General features: G+C 52.5%; 2 protein-coding genes across 5 annotated transcripts in view; one reads left to right on the top strand and one right to left on the bottom strand.

The window, feature by feature from the left end:
* Window positions 1-3,575: 3,575 nt before the first annotated feature.
* Window positions 3,576-10,848, bottom strand: FOXA3 (forkhead box A3). Its single transcript, XM_045440836.1, has 2 exons — window positions 10,638-10,848; window positions 3,576-4,961 (listed from the first exon to the last, which is right to left on the bottom strand). Exons 1-2 carry the CDS (start codon window positions 10,704-10,706, stop codon window positions 3,978-3,980), a joined length of 1,053 nt encoding a protein of 350 aa, XP_045296792.1. The 5' UTR covers window positions 10,707-10,848; the 3' UTR covers window positions 3,576-3,977.
* An 832-nt stretch (window positions 10,849-11,680) lies between these two features.
* The window catches only part of SYMPK (symplekin scaffold protein), a 35,431-nt gene continuing 19,912 nt past the window's right edge, over window positions 11,681-27,199 (top strand). Inside the window, exons 1-11 of one of the 4 annotated variants that reach the window (XM_045440830.1) lie at window positions 11,691-11,787; window positions 15,239-15,361; window positions 15,589-15,712; window positions 15,857-15,922; window positions 17,412-17,465; window positions 17,557-17,630; window positions 20,196-20,322; window positions 21,013-21,262; window positions 21,819-21,989; window positions 23,241-23,480; window positions 26,274-26,428. In XM_045440830.1, coding sequence (XP_045296786.1) covers window positions 15,608-15,712; window positions 15,857-15,922; window positions 17,412-17,465; window positions 17,557-17,630; window positions 20,196-20,322; window positions 21,013-21,262; window positions 21,819-21,989; window positions 23,241-23,480; window positions 26,274-26,428 — 1,242 coding nt within the window. In that variant the 5' untranslated portion in view covers window positions 11,691-11,787; window positions 15,239-15,361; window positions 15,589-15,607. Of the gene's footprint in view, window positions 11,788-12,118; window positions 12,432-15,238; window positions 15,362-15,588; window positions 15,713-15,856; window positions 15,923-17,411; window positions 17,466-17,556; window positions 17,631-20,195; window positions 20,323-21,012; window positions 21,263-21,818; window positions 21,990-22,515; window positions 22,832-23,240; window positions 23,481-26,273; window positions 26,429-27,199 lie in introns of those variants that run through there. The other 3 variants (XM_045440831.1, XM_045440832.1, XM_045440833.1) reach the window with 3 other exon arrangements.

Consider the following 27,199-nt stretch of genomic DNA (forward strand, 5'->3'; position numbering starts at 1 on the left):
CTGAGGGACAGGTCGGGACCCCAAGTCCCCCCCCCCCACCTTGCTGTCACCCCTCTTGTGCTCTAGGACAGCACAGCAGCGGAGGGCACTGACTCTGGGCCGGACTGCCTGGGTTCAAGGCCTAGCTCCCCCCCTACACTAACCGTGTGACCTTGGGCAGGTGGCTTCACCTCTTCCGGCCTCCGTTTCCACAAGAATAAAATGGGGGTGGGGTGGTGGGAAGGATGAGGGCAATCCATTCTGTAAGGTGCTCACACAATACCTGACCGGTGATAAGCCCCTAGGAGCCATTGTCAGGATTACTCCCTCCGTCATGGTTATCGCACGCCTCCCGATACAATTGGACCTCTGCCTGCAGCTGGGACCCTGCCCTGGCCCTCTTTTTCCCCAGCCGTGGGCCCCTCCCTTGGACCATGTCACCTCAGGCCTATAGGCTCTGTCCAGTTTCACCTGTCCCAGCCCAGGCTTCTCTGTGTCCCCACGGCTGTCCCTCCATCCCCAATCGCTGGCATCTTCATGTCTGTCCATGCGTCCCACGTCTGACCGTGGTACTTTTCCACGCTGGACATCAGCCGGCTGTCCCTGGGGTGGGGGTCACACCTGCCCACGCCAGCCCGAGCTGGTGGCCACCAGACACCCTGACGGATGGCCCCACCCTCCCCCCCAGGACCCTACAACAACACCCGCCCCTCCGGCCACCTGAGGTCCCTACTGGGGCGGCCTGAGGCCCAAGCCTGGGGACAGGAAGCCCCAGGCCTGGCCGCCCTGAAAGCCTCTTTCAGCCTGGGCCTCCTCCCGCCACCACCGACTCCTCCTGCGGAATAATATTTGGGCTGTTGGCCGGGGGGGCGGGGGCCAGATCCGGAGGCCGCCTGGGAGAAGCCAGAAACCGCAGGGCTTCCTGCCTCGGGCCGGCCGACTCCGGGAGAGACCCCCAGGCCCGAGGGAGGGGGGCAGGCGCCCGGGGAGACTGAGGGCCTTTCTCTCGGCCCCAGTTGTTTTTTCCAGGAACCAGGAGGAATTCCCCGGCCTGCCCAGGACAGCGAGGCCGGTGGGACGGCTGACGCGAGCCAGCACGGCAGGGGGCGGGGGGGGGGGGGGCGGGTGACACACAGCCGTGGCGGCAGGGCGGGCACAGCGACAGAAATAGAGGGCCTGGCCTGCGAGGTGGCAGGTAGGGGCAGAAACTCAGGGAGAAGGAGGAGGGAGGCCAGAGATCCAAAGGCGGGAAAGGGAAGGCCGACCCCAGAAAGGAGTCACAGTCCCCAAGAGAAGGAGGGAGAGACCCAGAGCCCAGAGAGAGCAAGGGACAGAGTCAAAGCAACGGAGAGAATGAGAGGCGAAGCACAAGGCAGACCACAGAAGAGGAAGGCATCCCGAGGATGAGTAAAATTTTCAAAACAGCCAAGAGACAAAGTCCAGAGACAGGGCTAGGCACAGGGTGCCACAGAAAGATGACACTAAGAGACAGAAAGATGGGGGTGCCTGGGTGACTCAGTCAGTTGAGCAGTCCGACTTCGGCCCAGGTCATGATCTCGCGGTTCGTGGGTTTGAGCCCTGTGTCGGGGCTCTGCGCTGACAGCTCCGAGCCTGGAGCCTGTTTCGGATTCTGTGTCTCCCTCTCTCTCTCTCTGCCCCTCCCCACCGCCTCTCAAAAATAAATAAACGTTAAAAAAAATTTTTTTTTAAGAGACCGAAAGATGAACACAGAGAAACTGGGGGGAGACATCACACCACACGTAAACAGACAGCCTTTGGTCTCTGAACGAATGCTAACGAACAAATGAATGAATGACCGGGCAAGCAAGAACCAAGAAAGGCAAACCCCAAATAAGGAAAGGACAAAACAAAAACAAAAACAAAACAAAACAAAACAAAAAAACCGAGAGCAGGCCTGGCCACCTGCTCTAGCCCAGCTGAACGATGTTGGCCCGGGGCCTTTCCTTCTGAACCTCCGCTTCTCCTCCGTGAAATGAGATCCGTGCGCTCGGGACATCTGAGTGACTGACACCAGACCCAGAGCCTAGGGAGGAGACCTGGAGGAACAGAGACACCCAGAGGCCCACAGCTCCCGAAGGCAGACCGAGCTCCTTCCCCCCCACACGCCTGCGGCCAGAAGTGACAGGCGCGCTGCGCAAACCCAGGCGGACGCTTGTCAACACGCAGGCAGATGCCGACTCGCAGAGGTACACGTAAGACACATAGCGACAGGCAGGCCCGCGACACGGATAGAGCCACACACAGATTCCTCAGGGCCGCGGGTTTGCACACAAACTGAGACACAGACCCGCACCTGATAGTGTGAGACCCAGAAGGCCCCAGGGGTCGGTGTAGGAAGAGAACAACACACACAAAACAGTAAGAAATCCCAGGCCAGCGGCGCCTGGGGGTCTCAGTCGGTTTGAGCGTCCCACTCTTGATTTCGGTTCGGGTCATGATCTCGCGGTTCGTGGGTTTGAGCCCCGCGTCGAGCTCTGCGCTGACAGTGTGGAGCCTGTTTGGGATTCTCTCTCTCTCTCTCTCTCTCTCTCTCTCTCTCTCTCCATGCCCCTCCTCCCCCGCCCCTCCCTCCTGCTCCCGCCTGCAGTCTCTCTCTCAAAATAAATAAATAAACATTAGAAAAAAAAAAAAAAAACCCCACAAAATCAGGACACCTACAGTTAGCACCCAGGGTAAGAACAGACATGCAAACCCACACAATCGAGGGATATGAACAATAGGTAACAATCAGAGGTGACAACAGGCAGACCACAGAGACCTCAGTGGGCACAGTGATATTCTAGGACCAACAGAGGCCCACCCCCACCCCCCCAAACACACACAGATAAGCCCCACACACCATGTCCTTCAATTAACGCTTTGTTTGTCCCTTCCCTTCCTCCCCAGCTTAACCAAAAATTGAGCAGCCCCCTGGGCTCCTTGGGCCCCAGAGCGAGAGGTGTGTGTCTGGGGAGTGGGGGTGGGGAGATGGCCTTGGTCACTGCTGAGCCACCTCCCCCTTCTGCCCTGGCCCCACTGCTGCGGGGGCTGCTATCTATGAGCAAACTGTCCTTGGGGTCAGGGACAGCAAAGAGCCAAAGGTCAGGTCGATGCCTCCCCCAGCCCCTCCCCCAGAGGCAGCCAGCTCCTGGGGGACAGGGTAACGACAATTCAGGTGTTCAAGCCCCACAGGGCCCGCCGGCCAAGGAAACGAGACATTCGACGAGAGGCAGAAACAGTGCCTTTAATGGTCAAACACAGCCAGTATCCCGCTTCCCAGGCAAGAACCAGATTTCAGTAGAAGTTTCCCACACCCTAGCCAGTCCTTTCTGGATTCTCCTGGACCAGAGAGGGGGAATAGGCTCCCAAAAAAAACAAGGAATATTCTCACCTCCATTCCTCACTCAACTCGCACCAAAGAGATGGTGATGACATGGCCAACACAGGGGCTGTGATGGCCGTCAGGGTGCACAAGGGTGCACTGGTTACGTCAGCCAACCAAGATAGTGGCCATCATAGCACCCAATGGGCCAAATAAAGATGTTATGCAGGATGTTGGCCAACTTGGCATCTCCTATGCCAAGAAGTTCACCAAGAAAGAAGGGATCACAGCCCCCAAAGGGCCAAAGAAGTTGTAATTGCAATGGTATCACCATCACATGCAAAGGGTCAAGAGGACGTCCATCACCATGTCCAAAGGGCCAACTAAGATGTCATCCAAGATGGCAGCCATCAGAGCACCCAATGGACCAACTTATAACATCGATCAATACGGCAGTCTTTGTAACACCCAGCGGGCCCACCACCATGTCAATGGCAGTTATCACAGTACCCAAAGGATAGACATGATGCCCACAGAGACAGCAGTCACCACAGTAACAGACCAGCCAAGATGTTAACTGACGGGACAAGCAAAGTGTCACCAGGTGGGTCAGGCCCCAAGGGCCAGATGGTGGGAGCTACAGCCATACCCCACCCACCACGCTCCCACGCCCCTGCTAGGATGCGTTAAGCAGAGAGCGGGAATAGACACCCTGGTAGTACACCCCAGGCTCCCCACCCTCTGCCCCATAGCCCCCAAACCCCACGTCCAGTTTAGGAGGTGCTGGTGTCTGTTCCGACATCAGGTTGTTGATGGAGAAGGGGTGGTTGAAATTGTAGGGTGCATCCAGCTTCAGCTCCCCTGGGAGCTCCAGGCCAGCGAAGTAGGGGGTGGACGAAGGGGGAGAGCCACAGTCCAGAGCCCCCACGTCTTCCCCAACCTGGGCCTCGGGCTCAGGCGGTGGAGGCTGGGGCTGGGGGGGAGAGGTGACCGTGGCAGCAGGCGTGGTGGCCGGGGCAGCAGACCCTGCACTGTTCCTGGGGGTGGACGTCCCGCCAGCCCCCTTCTTCACCTTCTCCTCCAGCTTGAAGCGCTTCTGGCGGCGCAGGTAGCAGCCATTCTCAAACATGTTACCTGAGCTGGGGTGCAGGGCCCAGTAGGAGCCCTTGCCTGGCTTGTCTGGGGAGCGCGCCACCTTGACAAAGCAGTCGTTGAAAGACAGGGAGTGGCGGATGGAGTTCTGCCAGCGCTGCTGGTTCTCCCGGTAGTAAGGGAAGAGGTCCATGATCCACTGGTAGATCTCGCTCAGGGTCAGCATTTTGCCCGGCGCCTGCTGGATGGCCATGGTGATGAGCGAGATGTAGGAATATGGCGGCTTGGCATGGGCCAGTGGCCTCCGGTAGCCTTTTGGCATCTCCTTCCCGTGCACCAGCCCCGGGCCCGGGCCCCCATACCCTGAGCTGCTGCCTCCACCAGTGCTGGCACCCAGGCCCGGGAAGGTGGGCCCCAGGGGTGCTGCGGGGGCTGGGGGCACCAGGGGTCCTGAGGGCAGCGGAGAGGCGGGGAGCCCCCCGGGCGGGTAGGGAGAGCTCAGAGGGTTCAGGGTCATGTAGGAGTTGAGGGGGGCCATGGTGGGCACTGGGGTCACCGGTGAGTAGACCTGCAAGGAAAGAAGGACACAAGGGGAGAGGTCAGTGAGTTTCTACTCTGCTGGTCAGCAAAGGATCACTGGCCCCCTCTGTGCATCTATCCGTCTGTCTGCCTTGCCTTTTCTACAAAGTCCCTCCTATCCTTACCTCTCTCTGTGGATGGCTGTCTCTTGAAGTCTCTCTCTCTTCTCCGTCCTCATGCACCCCATCCCTGACCTCATCCTCCACCCCCCCACCCCAGGCCCCCCGTATACTGAAGCTCATCCTTTAAATGGTTCTCAAAGCGTGGCCCAGGACACCCTGGAGAGTCTCCAAGACCCTTTTAGGGTGTCCATGAGGTCAAAACTATTTGCGTATAATGCTAAGATATTACTAGCCCTTTTCACTTTCTCTCATGAGTATACAGTGGAGTCTTCCAGAGGCCACGGGGCAGGGGACATCGCAACAGACCAAATGTAGGAGCAGCCACAAGAATCCAGCTGTCTCCTATTGAACCAGACACTGAAGAGATTTGCCAAAAATATAACAGTGCCACTCCTCTCACTAAATGTTTTGAAATATAGTTACTTTATTTTATCCTCTCCTCTCCTCTCCTCTCCTCTCCTCTCCTGTTCTATTCTATTTTGTTCTATTATTTTTCTAAGTAGGCTCCATGCCCAATGTGGGGCTTGAACTGACAATCCTAAGACTGGCCAACTGAGCCAGCTGGGTACCCCAAAATATAGTCATTCATTCATTCGTTTTGAGAGAGAGAGAGAGGCAAAGTGAGAGAGAGAGAGAATCTTAAGCAGGTTCCGCAATGAGCGTGGAGCCCAACTGGGGCTTGATCCCATGATCCTGGCTGGGGTCAGGACCTGCGCCAACATCAACAGTCAGAAGCTTGACCGACCAAACCCCCCAGGCACCCCCAAAGTATAGTTATTTTAACAAAAAACACAGTATTTATACTAAAAAATTATTTTATTTTTTTATTAAAAATATTTGTAATGTTTATTTTTGAAACGGAGACAGAGTGCAAGCGGGGGAGGGGCAGAAAGAGAGAGGGAGACACAGAATCCAAAGCAGGCTGCAGGCTCTGAGCTGTCAGCACAGAGCCTGACATGGGGCTCGAACCCACGAACCGCGAGATCACGACCTGAGCTGAAGCAGATGCTTCACCGACTGAGCCACCCAGGTCCCCCTAAACAATTATTATTTTTAAACTAATTAATCCATATCTTAAAATTTTTTTTCAGTTGTAATCTCAAATGCAGTAAATTTTTTTTAGTGCAGTAACTCCTGATAGACATAATCCACATGAATGAAAACTGTTTGGGGTCCTCAATAACTTTTTAAGTGTGTAAAGAGGTCTTGACACTGAAAAAATTGGAAACTGCTGATTTCTCCAACCATCTCACCTACATGGGTACTCTCTATCAATCTTTTAGGTTATAGAATTACAGTGGTTATGGGTCAAAAATGTTTCAGTATCCAAAATGATAGATTTCAATCTAACGTGTGTGTGTGTGTGTGTGTGTAAAATTTGTATTTATTTTGAGAGAGATAGAGTGCCAGCAGGGACAGGGCAGAGAAAGAGGGAGAAAGGGAGAATTCCAAGCAGGCTCACTGCTGTCAGTGCAGAGCCCAACTTGGGGCTTGAACTCACAAACCGTGAGATCACGACCTGAGCCAAAATCAAGAACTGAATGCTCAACCAACTGAGCCACCCAGACGCACCCCCCGAACCTAATATATATTATGTAGTTATAATATATCGTCAAATCTAAGATATCGTCATTGGTAGATGCAGCGTTGTTTCAAGTAGCAATAAAAATGGGGGAAGAAAACACGGTCAATCCCTCGACGCTATCGACTAGAAGACCCATTCCACACTGTAAAACATTTCAGAAACGTTCAAATGGGGAAAAACACGCATCTGCACTCCGTGGAATGCGGTAGACGTTGCTGTGTCTCTCTAAATAACCCTCTATTCTTTCATCCTTTGAACAAATATCTATTGGCCACCTACTTTGTGCCGGGCACAGCTCCAAACACTTCACGGGGAAAGGTCTCCTTTTCAACCTTTACAAAGGTACTATGGGGGAGGTGCTATTATGACACCCATCGCATAGCTGGGCAAGCTGAGGCCCAGAGAGGCAGTCCAGGGTCACACAGTAAGAAGGGGGCAGAACTGGGGTTCTGAATTTAGGCGGTCTGGCTCCAGACCACCACTCGGGATCGTGCTATAGAAGCAGTGACCAAGACAGATGGAAATGCCTCCCTTCGCAGACCTGACAGTCTAGCAGGAAGTGAACAAGATAAACAAGGAAAATGTAAAGCGGAGATTTCTCCCTTCTGGTGTGCATGTACCCTCCGTCCACCGTCTACTGTCCTCTCTCCCTCACAGCGCCGTCTGCCCTGCTCCCTCCCCACGCTGGGGTCTCCTGCGGCTCTATTTGGCTCTATTTCCTATTTCCGGGAGGAGCCACCTTGGCGGTGAGTCAGTGGGTCCTGTCTTAGACCCTGTCACTGCAAGGGTCTGCAGGTCCCAAAGTCCTGAGAGAACAGGGAGTTGCCAGGGTCACTCAGAGAGTCAGAGACAGGTGGGAACCAACCCTAGTCTGAGGGCAGGTAGAGACTCTCTCTCTCTCTCTCTCTCTCTCTCTCTCTCTCATGAGCTTTCAGGTAGCTCTTTTGTCCCCTGTCTCTGAATCTCCCAGCTGGCTCCATATATATCTGTCCATCTCTTTCCCTGTCTCAGAACCTCTGTGCTCCTCCCCTCTCTCACTCCGCGTCTCCCTCCGTCTCTACTCCCCGATCTCTTCTAGCCCTGTCCCTCCCCATCTTTCTCGCCCCTCTCTTTTCACCTCCTTCTCCAGTCTCTCCCTCTCGCTCATCTCTCCCCAACCCCCCTGCCTTTCCCTCCTCCTAACTCTTTCCAACCCCATCTCTCTCTCCCCCACCCTCTCTCTCCCTGTCTCTCTCTATCCCATTCCCCTGCCAGGTCTCTTGCCCTCCAGCACATCTTTGTATCTCTGTTCTCTCCATTCAGCATCGCCGTCTCCCCAGAAGCCTCACAATGAAACTGGGAGTCACAGCTACCCCTCTTCCCTGCACCGGTCTCCCCACCACCACCTTGGCTGTGTCTGCCTTCTCCCCAGAATGAGGGAAGCGGGTCCTTCGGAGCTGAAGGGAGGCAGTGGACTCAGGGGCATCCACAGAGAGTTGGTAAATCCCTCTGCAACCTCCACCACTCCAGTTCTCCAACTCCATCGGACTTCTTTGTATCACAGAGGAAGACTGACCAGGACCCCAGGGCCCTCCTTTTCTGGTCCCCACCCACCCGGAAGTCCTCCTTCGCATCTGACCTCAAGCTCTCCTGCTGCCCTAATCCACCCTGGGCTTTCCCACGCCCTAGGGCTGGGATGAACCCCCAGTGTCCGGGTGTGAGCCTGTGAACCGGATCTCCCCAGCCAGGGCGGGGCTGAGACTGGGGGGAAGCCTTCAGGGGACCTGCACCCCCATCCCAGGAGGCTGGAATTTCTCTCCTTTCATTTCCTTATTGTCTCTGAGGAAGGGTGTGACAGCGGGCAGAGGAAGGCGGTGTGAAACCAGAAGCCTAGTTTTTGGTCCCAGCCCCAGTCCAGATCCTCAAGCAGCCCCCCGCCACTCGGAGAGGCTTCAGAGTTCCCATCTCTAACAGGGGGGAGCCCTCAGACCAGCTGATCTGTAAAACTGGAGTCCAGGGGGGACACCCCAGGGTGCTAACTTTCTAATTTCCTTCCAGATGGGGAGCCTGATCCGGGGTGTCAATCACCCCAGCAGGAGGGTGCTGTGCGCGAGAAGCAGTTTGGGGACCCTCTTAGTTCTTAGACGCTGAGTGAGTGCAGATGTTTCTCTATTGTTCAGACCCAAGGGGGAGGAGGTGGCTTTGCTGGTGGCTGATCCAAAGGCTGGGGATACCATCAGATCGTATTTCCATTTCCAGCCCCCAACATGCTAACTCTTCCAAAATATGCCCCCCAATGCTAATCCTCTCTAGACTCTCTAGACTGTCCTTGGATTTCTGACAGATTCCATACAAATTCTTAAACTTCAGACTGTGCCCCAAATGGCAACTCCTCGGTCCTTAGACCCCACAGGGCTTACTTCTTCAAGATGTGCCCCCCCCCCCTCACCAACACAGATCGGCAGTTGGTTCTCTTAAATCATGTCCCCAGGCTGAACTCTCTAGGGGTTCAGCTGGGATCCCTCACTCCCTGGGAGCCTCCACGTCAGACCTGGTCTGTGCCTTCCCCACTGCACAACTGATATCTCCAGTAGGTCCCAGCTCCGTCTCTCAGCACCCCCAATCCCTTCCCTGGTCGGCCCGCCCCACCCCACGTGCACCTCACACCTCCACAGCCCCAGGACTGGCCCCTCCCGGGCACCCTGCCAAGCCCCATAGGCCTGGGGAACCAGGAGTCCCACCCTAAGCTTCAAACCCCAGACCCAGAACTCAGGCACGGTGGGGCCCCTGGAACCTCCAGATCTCAGAATCTTTGGAGCTCTCAGCCATTCCAGCCCCACTCCGACCTGAAGCCCAAAGCCTCTTTCCAGGGTAGGAACCCAAGTGTCTGGACCCCCATAACCCTCCTACCAGGACCCCTCCCCCATCACTTCACAATCTTGACTCTCTAGAAAGAATGAGCTAAGGGGGAGCCCTTGCAGTAACTGGAATGGGAGTTAGACTTGGGTAAGGACTTTCGGTCAGCTGAGGTGCGGGAATTAAGATACACCCCGCCCCCTACTCCAAGGGCGGCCTTGCCGAAGGTGGGACAGTAAGGACGTTAGCAATTACTGGAGATAACTGGAAGGGGGGTGGTGGTGTGAAATCTGAAACCCTCCAGCCTCCAATTAGGAGTATCCCTGCTGAGGGTCTCTGAAAACAATTAAACCACTGAAGTTCAGTCGGGAGGGGTAAGGATCAGGAATAGGGATGGAGGGTGGAGACTGACCCCTCTCCAGCCAATGCCGTGGCTCACATCTGCTCTCAGGCTCCCAACTCTGACCCCATCTGGGCCCCCATCTATCTGAGCCCCAACTCTCACCCACCTGTTATTACAGACTCCCCCAAACCATGTCTCCTCTCTTAACTTTGAGCACCAATCCCTATTTTCTGATTCTTAGACCGCCACCCCCATGTTTACCTCCCAGCCCCCAATTCTGATTTCTACCCCAGAACCCCCATCTTTAACTATATTCTAACCTTGAGTTCCCGCCTCAGGCTTTCCTTTATGGTGACCCCTTTCTCTCATCTCTTCGTTCCGGTCTTCCTCCCCCCACCCCCCCCATTTTGAACCCCATTTCTCAATCCCCCAGCTGGGTCCCCTATCCTGGAACTCGGATTCCCATCTTTGGTTTTTAAAATTTCAGTCCCTTGGATTTGGGGGTCCCCGAGCCCCAGTCTTCACGCGTAAACTATGACCTGACCCTTGCCTAAATTTTTCTGACTCCCATTAAAGCCCTGGCTCCGGTCAGCCTAAACCGCACTCCCGTGCTCCCCCCCCCCCCCATCCCTGACTCTTACACCTGGTCTCGGTGTCTCCAGTTCCTCCGCCCCTCAACCGTGGTTGGGGCCCCCATTTAATCCCCATCCTTGTCCTCGATTACACCCGCACCCTGATTCCTGCCCCCCGCTTCCCGCTCCGCCATCCCCGAGGACACACCTCGCCCGCCTCCGGGTAGTAGCTCCACTCGGCCAGGTCATGGGCCTCCATCTTCACAGAGCCCAGCATCCCCCGGGCCCGCGCCCCCTCCCGCCCCCGCTCCGGCCCGGGGTGGGGGGGGAAACCGAGCGCTTCAGATCTCTCAGCCGGCACGGCCCGAGTTCCGACCGGTGCCCGCCCGTCCGACCGCCCGGGGTCCCAGCCGTCCTGGGCGCCGCGGGAGGCGGCCACGCTTTATAGCTGGGACACCCCCCCCCCCCCCCCCCCGCCGCTCTTGCCCGCCCCGGGCTCCCCTCCCGCCTCCCCGAGGGCCGGCGCGCTCGGGCTGGGGCGCCCCCTGCGGGATTGCGAGGAGATAGACCTCAGGCGCCGGGAGCCGCAGCCCGTGGCCGCGAAAGCTGGAGGTGGCCGAAGAGGGACGGAGCTGCAGGTGGGAGACGCTGCGGATGCTAAAGCCAAGGGCAGAACTCTGGGGTTTTTCTACTCCAGTGGGTTTCATCATCTCGACAGGAGAGGGCGAATAGCCAGTGCCCAGTATGACGGCGGCGGAGGAAAGGGGGCTCAGAGCGCAGTGGATTGCAGAGGTCCTTCTGCTAGTATAAGGACCGTAAGAGGCCCTCGAACCCACATTCCCACTGGACAGACTGGATGATTGAAGCTTCCGACAGCTGGAAGTGCTCCAGCCTGTGTAAATGGTCAGGACCAACGGTGGAGGGGATCGGAGCCTCTGCTTGGGTTCCACTGGGGCGACAGACCATCTCCAGGACCTAAGAGCTTCGTCGCCCGGACTGTCCACTCGCTCTAACGCCGGCCGTCCAGGGACTCAGAACCACCGAGAACTCCATTTCCCAAAAGCCTCTACCTTCCTTTCCGTCCAGTGCTTCTGCCAAGGGACTACATTTCCCTTAAGGCACGGCGCTCAAAGGCCGGAAACGAAGGGCGCCCCAGCGTGGTCTGGCTGAGGGCGGAAGGCCGCTCGCGCAGCCGGAGGTAGGGGCGGGTTCGGGCCGCACCGTGGACTCCATTTCCCGGCGGCCCCGCGCGCGCGGCGCGTGCGCAGTGTCCCGGCGGCGAACGGAAGATGGCGACGGCGGCGTCTGCGAAGAGGCGCTGCTGAGGGGGCGCGAGGGGGACGGAGGCCCGCGCCGCGGTGAGCGGGGGGCGGCGTGGGGGCCCGGGAACGAAGGGAGGAGGGACCCCCAAGCGGCAGGGGCGCTGGCCGGGGGGTTGGGGCGCTGCGAGGAAAGGGGAGCAGTGACGTTCGGGACCCCAGTTTCTTCTCCTGCTCAGGACCCTCCCGTGGCTCCCCAGTGCCCTCAGGGCAAAGTTCCAACGTGGCCCCCAAGGCGCGTCGGCCCCGCCGGCCACGGCTCGGCCTCTCTGCCCGCTCCTCACTTCGCACAGCTGCCCTGGCCTTCCGGTTCCTCAAACTCGCCATGGGCCTTCCCGCCTCAGGCTTTTTGCACATGCTGTCCCCCTCTGCCCGCAACATCCTTTTACCCATTCTGCCTGGCTAACTCCCATTCATCTTTCGGGTCTCGGCACCAACGTCACTTCCTATGCGAAGCCCTCCTTTCCCGCCCTCCGTCCCGAAATCCGCCTGTTAAACGCTCTCATAGGTCCCTCTTCCTTTCCTTCATGTCACACGTGGTCTGATTTACCATTGGACCTTTATTTGTGAGGCTTTTTGATTAGGTCCTTGACCGTGAGCCCCACGGGGACAGGGAGGGACTGAGTATGTGTTGGTCATCGCCGAATTCCCAGCACGGCGCTGGTTGCGCTGAAGACACCCGGGTACTGTTCGTTGAATGAATGAATGAATGAATGAAAGATAGTCCTGGGGTTACTGCGTAAATGAGGGGAGTCGTCGTACTCCCGGGTGGGAGTATACCGGGAGGGAAAGGGAAACAATGAGCGTTGGCAATAGCCAAAAGACTGCAAACACCCCAGATGTTCTTTACTAGGCCGAAAGGGCTGGCAGAAAAAAAAGCTGGCTAACATCCACGTAATAAAAAGCTATGCAACCGTAAAAAGGAATGAGGGGCTGGGGGGGAAGGGAAGGAAGAAAATGCCTGTACACGGATACAGAGAGTGGGCTCCAGAATATCTTAAGTGAAAACGGGTGAAATGGAAGGCAGGGCTTATTATATGCGCCTTTTTTTTTTTTTTTTTTTTTTTTACAAAAGAAAGGGAAATGTGTTTATGCCCCACGACAGCAAAGGATAAACCAAAAAGTAGAAGAGGAAGAACGCAGGGCAAATAAGAAAAAAAAAAAAAAAAGTAAATAAATAAAAAATAAAGTGGGAGATGTCAACGCATTATTATCGTGGACAGAGTGGAAAGGTTCATCATGAAAAAGGTGTATTGTGATCTGGTAAGAGACAGCAGTCTGCTGGCTGTCAGGTGACCATGCCCCTTGTGTTGGATGAACAGACCTGGACGGGAGCAGGTGTTCCATTCAGAGAGGCAGCCCCGCGTGGTGGGGAGGAGGACAGATCCTGTGGTCCTACTGCTGGGGCTGCGTTTTAGAAGCTGTGAGCCTTCGGTCAAGTGACTTTCCCTCCCTTGCCTTCCAATTTCCTCATCTGTGAAATGGAGATTAAAAATAATACCTGCCTCAGGGCACCTGGCTGACTCTGTCAGTGGAGCATGCAATTCTTGATCTCAGGGTGGTGAGTTCAAATCCCGCGTTGGGTGTGAAACCTGCTTTAAAAAATAAAAATAAAAATAGTACCTGCCTCAACGAGTTGGTGCCGTGAGGTTTAAATAAGTGAATATATTATTAGAATCGTGCCTGGCACGCGTTATTAAACGTTAGCTATTATTTTTCAGACATTCTAGAACCAAAGGGCATGGATACTAAGTCCAGTGGTTGCTGAAGCCCTTTGGCATTCCCTCAGATATTTACCGGGCACTTAATAGGTGCCGAGCGCTGTTCCGTGCTGAAGATCTAGAAAGTGAACACACACACACACACACACACACACACAACGTGTACACCCCGGCTTTCATGGAGCTTATGAATATATAGTATGTTGGTGGTAATAAATGCTGTGTAGAAAAAGAGTAACACAGTTGGAGAAGGAGACGGAATTGAAATGTAAAATAGGGAAGACCTGGGGCACGGAGACTAGAGGAAAGCGAGGACAGAGGTGGAAGCAGCCACTCATAGGAGGTCTTGTAGTGAGGATGATGGCTTTGACTCTAAGCAAGATGTGGGTGTGACAGATGGCAGGGAGACAGGAAGGAGGTCTTTGGATACTCATTCATTCAGCAGACGTCTGGTGAATTACACTCCTTTTAGAAAGTGCATCTTTTTTTGCCTTCAAAGGATCATTAACAGTCTGTGCAACATCCTCCAGGTCTTTTCAGGTGTACATAAAAATAGTAGCTATACTTATCACATGTGTTATGTTTCCTAGGTTATCTAGTCCTGAGAATGGTCCTGGTAGGGTAAACATTGTTACCACCCCTGTTCTATAGAAAAGGAAACAGACCCCGTTCGTTCTGTGTGTCCACACACAAACTTGACGAAAAGGAATTGCTCTATTCTGTGGTCTGTGGGCTGATGCAGACACGTCGTTTTTTGATAATACGTTGAGATCCACCAGATTTATTTTACTGTTTTCTCCCACTTCCGCTTTTTGGTTTATCTTTTCAGTCTTTTTAAAGTATGTATGCGTACGTATGTATTTCCCTTTTGTAAAAAGGGAGCAGGGGCACCTGGGTGGCTTGGCCGGTCAGACGTCCGACTTCAGCTCAGGTCATGATCTCACAGTTCGTGGGTTCGAGCCCCGTGTCGGGCTCTGTGCTGACAGCTCAGAGCCTGGAGCCTGCTTTGGATTCTGTGTGTCCCTCTCTCTTTGCCCCTCCCCCACTCATGCTCTGTCTCTCTCAAAAATAAATATTAAAAAAAGGGCGGGGACGGCATACAGTAAACATTTGCTTCCACTTTGCTTGTTTTCACTTAACATACACTGGAATCCACTGTTTATCAATGCGGAGAGATTTTCCTCACTTCCTTATACAGTTTCCTCCTTTCTTTATACAGTTGCCTAGTATTTTATTGTGTGAACTTATCATGGCTTTTCAGCCACTCTCCCTGTTGGAGAATCCTTGGGATGCTAACAGTCTTTTGCTGTTGGGAATAATGCTGTAATTGATCCTTATTTCATAGTTTTGCCAAGTGTGACTTTGGGACAGATGCGCAAGTCTCACCCCCCCCCCCTTTTTAAATATCAAATGTTTAGTTTGAGGAGAGAGAAAGAGCGTGAACAGGGGAGAGGCGGGCGGGGGGACAGCAGATCCAGAGCCAGCTCTGTGCTGGCAGCAGAGAGCTGGACATGGGGTTCGAACTCAGGACCACGGTGAGATCATGACCTGAGCTGAAGTCAGATGCTTAACTGACTGAGCCACCCAGGCACCCCTTCTCCTCCCCTTTAAACAAACAAACAAACAAACAAACCGAAACCCTCCAGAGTATTCCAGAAAATGGTTGAAACCTTTCTTTAGGCCTTTTCTGATGTGAATACTTAGCATGTAGGACTCTGTGACTGGTGCTCCTCAGAGCTATGTTTTAGAAGACTTGCTCTCACTTCTAGTCCAGAGTACAGCCCAGATGGCAAGACGGGGCACGGAAACCAGCGAGGTGGCTGCTGTGTGTCCATTTGTTCAGTCATTCAGCAGACGTTTGTGGTCAGCCTGCTGTGTGTAAAGTGCTGGAGGTGAGGCTTGGTACTCCACGAGGTACTGCCTCTGACCTGGGAGGCATCAGTTTCTCCCAGATTATAACCCCCAAGTCTGAGACAGACCCTGGATCGGGGAGGGACTTCAGAAGACCCAACAGGGACGAGGCAGAATGGAAAGGAGGGTTGAGCCCTTTGTGGAGTGGGGGTGAAGGTCCAGCCCATCCGCAGGGCCCTGGAGCTTGATCTCTCCTCTCCTTTTCCAGGAGATACGGGACAGCAGGCATGGCAGGCAGCAGCGGAGATAGTGTCACTCGCCGGAGTGTGGCATCCCAGTTTTTCACACAAGAGGAGGGGCCGGGCATCGATGGCATGACCACCTCAGAGAGAGTGAGCACGGAGAGAAGGGCTTGGAATGGGGAGCCACAGCCCCTGTCTTGGGGCAGTCCACCCCAAGGTGACGGGGCCCAGGGGGTGCCAACGGGGCTGGGCTGGCCAGGCTAGCACCGTCACCTGCCTCTCCCCTCCGTCCAGGTGGTGGATCTCCTGAACCAGGCGGCACTGATCACCAATGACTCGAAGATCACAGTACTCAAACAGGTGAGGGGGTAGGGGGATGCTGGACGGAGCAACGCGAGGGTAGGGGGTGGTGGGAACATGCGCAAAACAAGATGCTGGCGTAACACCGGCGTCCACGTTTAAGCATTTAGAATGTGCTTGCTGTGGTGCTCAGTGCCATACAGGCATGTTCTCACTTAATTCTCACAAAAGCTGAGAGGCAGGGTACTCTGGTCCCTAGTTTCTACAGAAGGCAGCAGAGTCTCAGGACTTAAAAAAAAAAATGAGCCTCGGGTCAGTCTGCTGGAGCTGGCTGAACCAGGACTTGAATGCTGGGCTCCACCTCCAAATCCGCTGCTCTTCATGCTTGTATTTCCTCACTGCCGGGTTTCTGTCCAGTGGGGAAGACGTGCAGGTCACCAGACAGTGGGAGCAGAGTGGGCAGGGCTGGGATGGAGGAGCCCAGCCTGCTGACCTGGCCTAGGGGCGGGGAGTCAGGGAGGGCTTTCTGGAAGAGGGGACATCAGAGCTGAGACCTGGAGGACAAGGAGAGAAGCAGGCTGAGTGAGAGAGGGAGAGTGTCTCCAGCAGAGGGCACCATCAGTTATGCAGAGGCAAAAGAAGGTGTGAAGAATTAGATGGCAGTGGGGGCTGGATGTGGTTCAGACCGGGAGGCAGGTGAAGTTCGGGAGCCGGGGGTTTGGGTTGGCCGAATGAGAACCCTCGTTCTGCTGCTTGCTCGGCGTGTGGCCTTGGGTAGCTGACTCCTCAGCAGTGGAAGCCAGGCCTGTGCTGGCCCTGGGCCTAGATGAGACTGTCTGTGGGCAGGGCTAATTCCAAAGAGCCTGGCAAGTCCAAGAGCATCAGGAGACGGGTTCTCACTGTCATAACTGGCAGTGTGAATGGGGAATAGAAACACGCAGAGTGGAGAGAATTGATGGATGGGCCTCAGGAAGGAATTCGGGCAGCACTTTCCTCTTTTCTTTAGCCCCCTTGTATATCATGTGCTCGCTACCCACCAGGACCCTGTGCCCTGTATGATCTTCTTACCTTTTTTTTAAAAACTTTTTTTAACGTTTATTTATTATTGAGAGACAGAGAGAGACAGACCGTGAGCAGGGAAGGGGCAGAGAGAGAGGGAGACACAGAATCTGAAGCAGGCTCCAGGCTCTGAGCTTGTCGGCACAGAGCCCGACACGGGGCTCGAACTCACAAGCCAAGAGATCATGACCTGAGCCGAAGTCGGACGCTTAACCGACTGAGCCACCCAGGCGCCCCCTGTATGATCTTCTTATTCAAGCCTCACAGGAGCCCTGTGAGTTGGCATTTCAGATCCCCGTTTTACAGAAGAGCAAACAGACTCAGGGGAAGCCAACCTGCCTGGGCTGTGGTTGGGAGTGGCAGAGCCAGGATTTGAACTGAGTTTATCTGCTGCCTCCCTCCATGCTGTGTTCTACACACTCCTATCTGTACTGACTGGCCCCTGGTTTCATATGTATGGCCCTCCTCCTCATCCCCAGTCTCCTTCCAGGTCCAGGAACTGATCATCAACAAGGATCCCACACTACTGGACAACTTCCTGGACGTGAGTGACCAACGGGAGAGAAAAGGTGTGGGTGTAGGGGGAAGGGGAAGGATCCTGGTGCAACCCTGACCCACCTTCCTGATGTTGGCAGGAGATCATCGCTTTCCAGGCAGACAAGTCAATTGAAGTGCGCAAATTTGTCATCGGCTTCATCGAGGAGGCATGGTACGGGGTGGCGCAGGGAGCCCCCGGGGGCACCCCTGGTGGAGACCGCCTCTTCAGCTCCCTGCCTGGCCCTACCCTCTGCTTCTCAGACCCATTTTCCCTCCCACGTGCGCTGATTCCTCAGCAAATATTTAATAAGGTCAAAATCTTGGAGTCATTCATGATTCCTCTACTTCTCCCACACTTCACATCTACATCATCAGTAAGGACTGTTGGCTCTACCTTCAGAATTTAAACAGTATCTAACCATTTTTCAACCACTTCCTGGGCCATTAGGCTGCTCTAAGCCACCATTACTTCCTCCCTAGATGACTTCAGGGAGGGGCCTTTCTGGTTCCCCTGCTTCCACTTTCTCTCCTGTTTAATTGAACTGAAATTCACATGACATAAAATTGACTACTTTAAAAAAAACTTTTTTTTAATGTTTACTTCTTTTTGAGAGAGAGAGAGACAGAGCGTGATCGGGAGAGGGGCAGAGAAAGAGAGAGAGGGAGACACAGACACCAAAGCGGGCTCCAGGCTCTGAGCTGTCAGCACAGAGCCCCATGCGGGAGTTGAACTCACAAACCGTGAGATCAGGACCTGAGCCGAAGTCGGACGGTTAACCGACTGAGCCACCCAGGTGCCCCCAAATTAACTATTTTTCAGTGAACAGTTCAGTGACATTTATGGTACATTCACCCATCTAGTTCAAACATTTTTATCCTTCCCAGAGGAAATACCATAACCATTCCCTGCTTCCTTCTTACAGCAGTCAGAGCGATCCTGTTAAAATGTCCATCAGATCTTGGCAGTCCCCTGCTGTCAGACCTCCACTGGCCCACTGTCTCACCTAGACTGAAACCCAGACTCTTCCCTCTCACGTCATCTGCTCCTGGTGGCCTCTCTGATCTTCACTCACATCCTCCAGCCCCCCCGCCCCTCCCCCCCGTTGTTCCTTAAAAAACTCTGTTCTCTCAGCTTGCTGTACCTGCAAAGGATGCTCACCTCCCCCCAGGCCCCGCCCCGGGAGCCACCTGGCTCGCTCCTTCACTTCCCTCTGGTCTTCCTCAGTAAGCCTTTCCTGGCCGCGCCAGTCCACTGCCACACCTCTGGCATCCCTATCTGCACTGTTTTTTTCATAGTGTTTTTACTAGTTGGAAATACCTTGACGCTTTTTCTTTCAAAAATGTCCACCCTGTGAGGACAGGCCTTCTCTGTGTTGTGGACCACTCTATCCCAGTGCCTGGAACAGTGTTGGCACGTAGGAGGAACTGAGTACATACTGGTTGAACAGAAATTTCACCGCAGTGGTGACCACATGGCACGCTTACCGTGCCATGCCCTGTGTGGAAACCTCTCCTCTGTTTTCACCTGTCATCTTCGCAGCAGCCTTGGCTCTGTTATCCTCCTTTTAAGGGAATGGAAACGGAGGCTCAAAATGATAAAGTGATTTGTTCAAGCTGAGTCATTTGTTCATTCAGCATTTACTTGGTGCTTTGTGACACAGGAAATAAAATAGCCCCTATTTAGTGACTGTTTTCTGTTTGTCAGGCACTATACTAAACACTTTACCTAGTTACCTACTTTGATTCTCAAAACAACACCATGGATTAGTTATTTGGCCCATTTATCTCAAGACAAAACCATGACTCAGAGAGGTGAAGTAAGTTTCCTAAGATCACACGGCCAGTATGTGGCGGGGCTGGGATTTTAACCCATATCTGTATATGCCATTGCCCAGATTCTTAATCGCCACCTTTTACTGGGAGAATATGTGGTAAATTTCCAGAGTTTGCAGAAAAACCGAATGTTCAGCAGCTACGTGCCAGGCATTGGTGTGAGGCTGTAGGAATACAACAGTAAGTAGAGATACTGTTTCTGCCCTGATGTAGCTGGCAGTTGAGTTTCACATTTGTTTTTTGACCGACGAGCTCAATATTTGACTTCACGTTGTAGAATGCCGTGAAAATTACATTCATGACCTGAGCTCTAGGTGTGGCCTTCCTGAAGTTTTTAGTTCATCAAACAAATAACGTATTTCATTCTCAACAGAAAATGGGGCTCCACTAGGACTGACTTTGAAAGGGTCCCCTGCTTTCAGAGGCCCCACGTTGAGGTAAACAAATTAGTAAAGAAGACCAGTGATTACATAAAGCAAAGTGCTTTCTAGTAATGCCAGCCCGTATTTACAGATGCTTTCTCTCCTGTTCTAAGTACTTTACAAGTATTGTTGCAGTGTTCACAGCAAGCTGTGAGGTAAGTAGTATCCTAGACGAGACAGTTGGCTTGGACAGATTCAGACCGTTGTCTGGCGATGCCGTGCCTTACGTGAACAGCAGAGTCCTAACAGTGAAAGAGTGGGGTTTGCGGCATTAACCTAGAGAGGAGGTTCATGGGTGGCTAAGTCTGAAGGTGCCAAGCATTGTTTGCTGACAGACAGCGCAGGTGCAGTCCCTGACTTTGCCCCGCCTCTACTCCAGTCTCCTGACATTGATCCCAATTTCCCTTTCCTCATGGACCCCAGGCTCCCATCACATACCCAAAGAACTAGCTTGCCCTTGCCATTTTTTCTCCATCCCCCAGCAAACGAGACATTGAGTTACTCCTGAAACTGATCGCAAACCTCAACATGCTCTTGAGGGATGAGAATGTGAATGTGGTGAAGAAGGCCATCCTCACCATGACCCAGCTCTACAAGGTGGCCCTGCAGGTAAGCGCTCCCTCCCACCGGGGGGCGTCCCGATCTGACAGGTCTCATTTATAGCCTCCTTGGGTAGACAGGGACAGCTGTGTTAAACCAGGGACGGGGCAAATTCTTTATGGGCAAGATGTGCTGTTGCTTTTTGGGAACAGACAACAAAGGGGTCTAATGTCCTAATGGTCAGGGAATCCCCATTCATCCATCCATCCATGCATTTAACAAACATTCCCTGAGTACTTCCTCTGTGACTCACAGGGGCCTCAGTGGTGCTTCTGGCCTAGTGAGAGAGACCGACTTGTGTCAAAAGCATTACAGAAATTTTAATTTTAGATCTAGTAAGTTCTATAAGGAAAAGAACACACTGTGATGTGGTATTCTTTAGCATGAATGAAATAAATGAATCCATTTGATTTCTGCTGCCATGTCGTGAGGTCAGCGTTGTTATCCCTTTGTCGTAAGATTTGAGCCTCTTCACTCCGGGTTGTTAACCGTGCATGAACCTCATGATGGCGGAACCAGACCTGTTGTGGTCATCACTGGGCCTTGTCCCCACCATCGCCTAGCACAGGGTCTGGGGCAGAGGTGTAGCTCAGTAAATGTTTTCCAGATGAATGTATGCGTCATCATTTATGGACCTCTGAGTAGTGATGGAGTTGGCGATGTCTTGTCCCCGTCCCTCTGTCCCTGTCCCTCTCGCAGTGGATGGTGAAGTCACGAGTCATCAGTGAGCTCCAGGAGGCCTGCTGGGACATGGTGTCCGCCATGGCTGGTGACATCATTCTGCTGCTGGATTCTGATAATGACGGCATCCGCACCCACGCCATCAAGTTTGTGGAGGGCCTCATTGTCACCCTGTCACCCCGCATGGCAGACTCGGAGGTGCCCCGCCGCCAGGAGCATGATATCAGCCTGGACCGCATCCCTCGTGACCACCCCTACATCCAGTACAGTGAGTGCCACCCATCAGCCCATTTGTCAGTCACTACACCAACTACTTTCCTCCCCTTCTTCCGCCCCTGTTTTCTCTCTTAGTTTTTCATTTCTGGAGACAGTATAAGACGTTGGTTAAGAGCCCAGATGCTAGGGTCAAATCCTAGCTTCAACACTTATTATATGAACGTGGGCGAGTTAACTTCTCTCTGAATTTCATTTCCTTTTCCACGGGTTTGTAGTGAGGTCCCATGAGGAGGTGAGCACTTAGTAAATGCTGGCTGGTTTTAAGAGTTTTCTTAAAAGTAGGCTCCATACCCAGTGTGGGGTTTGAATTCATTACCCTGAGATTAAGAGTGGAATGCTCTACCAACTGAACCAGCCAGGCGCCCCTAAGTTTTTATGCTCATTAATAGTCCATCTCCTAGGACTCATCAGCCACTAAATTTTCTGGTCTTTTCCAGCCATTCTGAGCCATGTGTAAGGGTCTCTCCCCTTTTGGCCCCAAAGGCTGCTTTCTCCAGAGGCCAGGGAGAAAGGCCCCTGCTAACTGGTTCTTTTCTCTCCCTCATTAGATGTGCTGTGGGAAGAGGGCAAGGCAGCTTTGGAGCAGTTGCTCAAGTTCATGGTGCATCCCGCCATCTCCTCCATCAACCTGACCACAGCTCTGGGCTCCCTTGCCAACATCGCCCGCCAGAGGCCCATGTTCATGTCAGAGGTGATCCAGGCCTACGAAACCCTGCATGGTAGGTTGGGCCACTGCCCTCCCACTCTCCACTGGCCAGTCTGCTCCTTCCTGAGAAAATATGAGCCGGGTAGTGGGTCCCTGAGGGATTCATCATTCTGGTAGGTCTGGACACAGGAAGCATTCTTTAGACAGGAATCTTTGGTTGCATACGACAGAAACCTGGTTCAAAGCTGGCTTTAATATTAAGATATGTGTGGGTGAAATCATATGATGTCTGCTAAATACTTTAAAATATTCCAGACTCTCCCGCCCCCACCAAAAAAAAAAAAAAAAAAAAAAGAAAGGGCAGGGTAGATGTGCCAAGATAAGCAGAGTGTTGATGGGTACTTGGTTATTTGTTATACTCTTCTCTGCTTTTGTGCATGTATGAAAACTGAAATGTCTGGGGTTGAGGCATGAATATGTACAGATCAGGATCTGTCTCCATTTCTTGGCTCTTATTTTCTCCTTGTTGGCTTTGTTCTGTGTCACTTTCCTTGGGGTAGCAAAAATGGCCCCCAATACCTCCAGGCCTCCATTCTGTCCACTTGGCAACCCCAGGGGACAGAGTGTTTCCTTCCCAGTCATTCCATCAGAAGTCCAAGGGCTGATGCCCATTGTGCCTGATTGGCTGAGAAGACCTTGGTAACCTGTCTCTGAACCAATCACAATGCCCGAGGGATTTACATTGTTCTTACTGGTTCTGAGTCTTTTGCCCACTTGGACTGAGAATGGAGCCGGGGTGGTTCCCTCAAAGGAAAATGGGAGCACTGTTGGCTGATGAAGGAGGGAAGGATGCTGAGCAAGCAGAATTACAGGCATCCTCTTTCTCTCTAGAACAGGGAAGGTTTGCTCATGAAGGTGACTGTTAGACATTAGAATATCATTCTGGTGGCAGGGACCAACAAGGCACTGTTGACGGCAGTTCAGTTGGGACATTGTGGAGGTGAAGTTGGTGATGATAGCCTTCCCCGGGGGAGGCATATTGGAATTTCCAGACCAGAGATGGAAGGAGATGAGACTTTATGTTTAATAGGAGAGAGGGTGAGCTTTCTTTTTGTTTTAAGGTTGACTAATCCCGATGGAGACCTCTTGAGGGTTTTAAGCATCAGCTCGTGCAGGGGGACGGCTGCACATGAGATCTCAGAGCACAGGAACCTTCCTAGGGGGCGCCTGCAACCACTGCCTAAGCTGGGGACTCGGTAACTGAGCTTTGCAGGGCCCCATAAGCTCCGTCCACAGGACAGAGCTCCTGCTTCTTTCCTCACAGCCAACCTGCCCCCTACGCTGGCCAAATCCCAGGTGAGCAGCGTGCGCAAGAACCTCAAGTTGCACCTGTTGAGTGTCCTGAAGCACCCGGCCTCCTTGGAGTTTCAGGCCCAGATTACCACCCTGCTGGTGGACCTAGGCACACCTCAGGCTGAGATTGCCCGCAATATGCCCAGCGGCAAGGATGCCCGCAAGCGGCCCCGGGACGACTCGGATTCCACGCTCAAGAAGATGAAGTTAGGTGAGCCGAGGAGTTGAGCCAGGCCTGGCGAGAGGTGGGGGCAGGGACTGGCCGCGTTTGTAGTATTCAGTTACTTACGTTCAACTGTCAGCTTTATTTATGTTGGTTAATATTACATTGTAAATTATAGCGTTTAGATATGACCTAGCAAATGATATCAAAATAGAATTATTAAAGTAATTACGAATTGCTTAAATCATGCAGAAGGTGAATGAACTGAAAAGTCTCCCTCTTGGTCCTCTCCCCAAAAGTAACCCCTCCCTAAGTATTAACACTTAGGTTTTCTTTCAGAGATACCTCTGAGTTCTTCTTTCCTTTGTTTCCTTTATAATTGGATTTGTTTTTTGAAGTAATTTTTTAATGGTTGTATTATTTTGTCAATGGTGTGAACCATGACAGACTTTCTTACTATAAAACTTTTTTTTTTTTTTAATTTTTTTAATGTTTATTTATTTTTGAGACAGAGCATGAATGGGGGAGGGTCAGAGAGAGGGAGACACAGAATCTGAAACAGGCTCCAGGCTCTGAGCTGGCAGCACAGAGCCCAACGCGGGGCTCGAACTCACGGACCGCAAGATCATGATCTGAGCTGAAACCAAGAATCAGATGCATGACTGAGCCACCCAGGCGCCCCTTTTCCCCGTTGTAAATACTAAGTTGAGGGAGGTACTTGTACTGTGTACAATACATGTTCCCCTTCAAATTTTCACCCAGTGGCTTTAACATCTGTTGATGATTATTGCCTGCATCTGTTATTGCTATAATGGTTATGAGAAGATTTCCTTCTGCATTTATTAGTTGGCATTCTGTAAGGAAGAGCTTTCTTCTTCCAGCTCAGGTCATGATCTTACGGTTCGTGAGTTTGAGCCCCACGTCGGGCTCTGTGCTGACAGCATGGAGCTTGGAGCTTGTTTCGGATTCTGGGTCTCCCTCTCTCTCTACCCCTCACTCACTCACAGTCTGTCTGTCTGTCTGTCTCTCTCTCTTTCTCTCTCTCTCAAAAATACATAACATTAACGTATCCCATACTTTTTTTGAGCATTTTTTACTTTCTGGCATAACAAGATGTTCTAGACTTTACTTACCCCAGCTTTGGAATCAGCCTTTTCTCTAAGGAGCTCTGGATTCTTTTAAGTAGGGAGTAGTTTCAGAAACTAAGATTCGGGCCCTGGGTGTGCCCATTGCTACTGGGCGCATGGAAATTCTTGATAGCCACTGCCAGACTGTTTTCCAAAACAACTGCACCACGTACAAAACCCCCGCAGCTTGTGAATGCCAGTTACTACACTCTTACAGCCCTGAATGTTCTATAAACCGCCTGGGTATAAACAGTATCCTGGGCTTAGATTTGCTTTCTTGCACGTATTGGAGTCAGGCTGGGAGTCCTTTTACACTTCTTAGCCATTCGTTAGCTGTTTGCTTGTCTGTGAGGTGCCTATTCTGTTTGACATTTTGTAACTTAATTGTATATACCCTTGCTCTTGGTTATCGCAGAGTATCAGCTTTTCGTTAACATGTGTTGCAAACTTTTTTAAAAGGCTGCATAACAGCGGTGCCTGGCAGTCTCAGTCAGTAGAGCACACCATGCTTGATCATAGGGTTGCCCAAGTGGGCATGGAGCCTACTTAAAAAAAAAAAAAATTGTGTGACGTGGCATCCTATTTTTGCCATAATCTACTTAAATCATTACCCCGTTAAACATTCCAGCTTTTCCATTTTTTATAAATACAGTTTCCAGGAACATGTTTGTACGTAAAGCTTTTTCTCTGAGACTCAAAGTACTAGTTTTGGTCCTTGAGCTGGAACCACTGTACTTGGATGAGCCAGCCTGTTCCTGATGGAGACTGTGTGCCATTTCTCATTGTATAGTCAGTGGCGAAGTGAATTCTCTGTACGTTTTACCTTCAGTCTGCCCATGACCTATGTGCTTAGGGTCAATACTTAGAAGTAGGTTTGCTGGGTCGGAAAGGTGTGTACATGGCAAATTTTGGCCTTCAGTCAAATTGCCCTTCCAAAAGGCCTTACCGGTTTACCTTTCCACAGTCCACACCCCTCCTAACAACGGCCACTACCAGCCTTTTATTTATTTATTTATTTATTTATTTATTTACTTACTTACTTACTTACTTACTTATTTACTTGTTTATTTATTTATTTTGTCAGTCATATAGGCAAAAAGGCTATCTCATTAGGTGGCTTTTACATTTTCCTGATTCTTGGTGAGGTTGAGCAATATTCCAAAGACAGAGGATTTTTATGTTTTTGTTTCTCATGTTTTTTTTGTTTTTTTTTTAACGTTTATTTATTTTTGGGAGAGAGAGAAAGCACGAGCAGGGGAGGGGCAGAGAGAGACAGACACAGAATCCGAAGCAGGCTCCAGGCTCTGAGCTGTCAGTCAGCACAGAGCCTGACGTGGGGCTCGAACTCACAGACTTCGAGATCATGACCTGAGCCGAAGTCGGACGCCCCACTAACTGAGCCACCTGGGCATCCCCAAAGATAGAGGTTTTTGTAAACAAGCTCGGTGAAATTATTAGTTACCCTTTTCATCTTGGAGTTTGGTGTGATCGGCCGGGCTGGTGTGGCTTATTCCCCTTTCCCAGATGAGGAGAATGAGGCCTAAAGAGAGGCGGGTCATTCTGCAGGGTCCTGTGGTGCTTTGAGGTCTGTGTTCACCGCACGGCTCCTACTTGCCTAGGCTGCCTGGAGGCAGGGACCCCCGGGGCCCCCTGTGAGGAGGGAGGGCCCGGTGCTCACTCTAGCACCATCACCTCCTCTCCTTCCCTCTCCCAGAGCCCAACCTGGGGGAAGATGATGAGGACAAGGACTTGGAGCCGGGCCCATCGGGAACCTCCAAGGCCTCAGCCCAGATCTCAGGCCAGTCAGATACAGACATCACCGCCGAGTTCCTGCAGCCTTTGCTGACACCTGACAACGTGGCCAATCTGGTGAGGATGGACGGGAGCCATTTCCCACGGGGCAGGGAAGAAGGCCTTCTAGTCTTTCCCTACCCTTCTGCTCCATACTGCCCTCTCTCCCAGATGGCATGAGTCCCAGAACACCTCTGTTCTCTGTTGGGAGGGTGTGATCCCGTGGGCCCTCCCAACCTTGGATGGACCTTTCCTCTTGTCTTTACTCCTTTAGGAGGTCCCTTGTCACCACTCCCAGCAGTCCCTCTTTGGGTAGTCTGAGTCCCCATCCAAACTCATCCCCTCTCTCTCCTCTCCTTTGAACGGAGGTTGTATTAACTGGGGAGTGAACACCATGACCTGTTTGCTAAGTGGCGTGGGATTGGCATTGGTGGGGCGGGATGGCCAGTGTTTTCCTTAGATTCTCGAAGATACCCTGCTGTGCACTGAAAGAACCGCTGGTTTGAGTTGCTGGGGGCGGGGTGTGTGTCTCACCTCAGTCCTCAGGCTGTAGCGGCACTGAGACCTGTCCATCGGGTGCTCCTGGACAGCGCCTCTTCCCCTGCAGTCCTTCCCTGCTCTCTGCCTAGAGGCTCCAGGGGGCTTAGTTGTTGGGTGCATGGAATGGGATTTTTGTCACCAGGGTAGCAAGAAGGAGTTTTCTCTCGCGCTCAGATCTCTTTGGTGAGCTCCAGGCCTGGAGACGTGTCTACGTCATGCATCGTTCTCCCCTCAGATGTTCCACAGGCCCCGCAGACTCATTATGTCAGAAGTGAACTTGCAGAATTTCTCCCTATGTTCTTCTCCAGG

Source organism: Leopardus geoffroyi, chromosome E2 (assembly GCF_018350155.1).
Source record: "Leopardus geoffroyi isolate Oge1 chromosome E2, O.geoffroyi_Oge1_pat1.0, whole genome shotgun sequence".
In the NCBI taxonomy this organism is placed as follows: Eukaryota; Metazoa; Chordata; class Mammalia; order Carnivora; family Felidae; genus Leopardus; species Leopardus geoffroyi.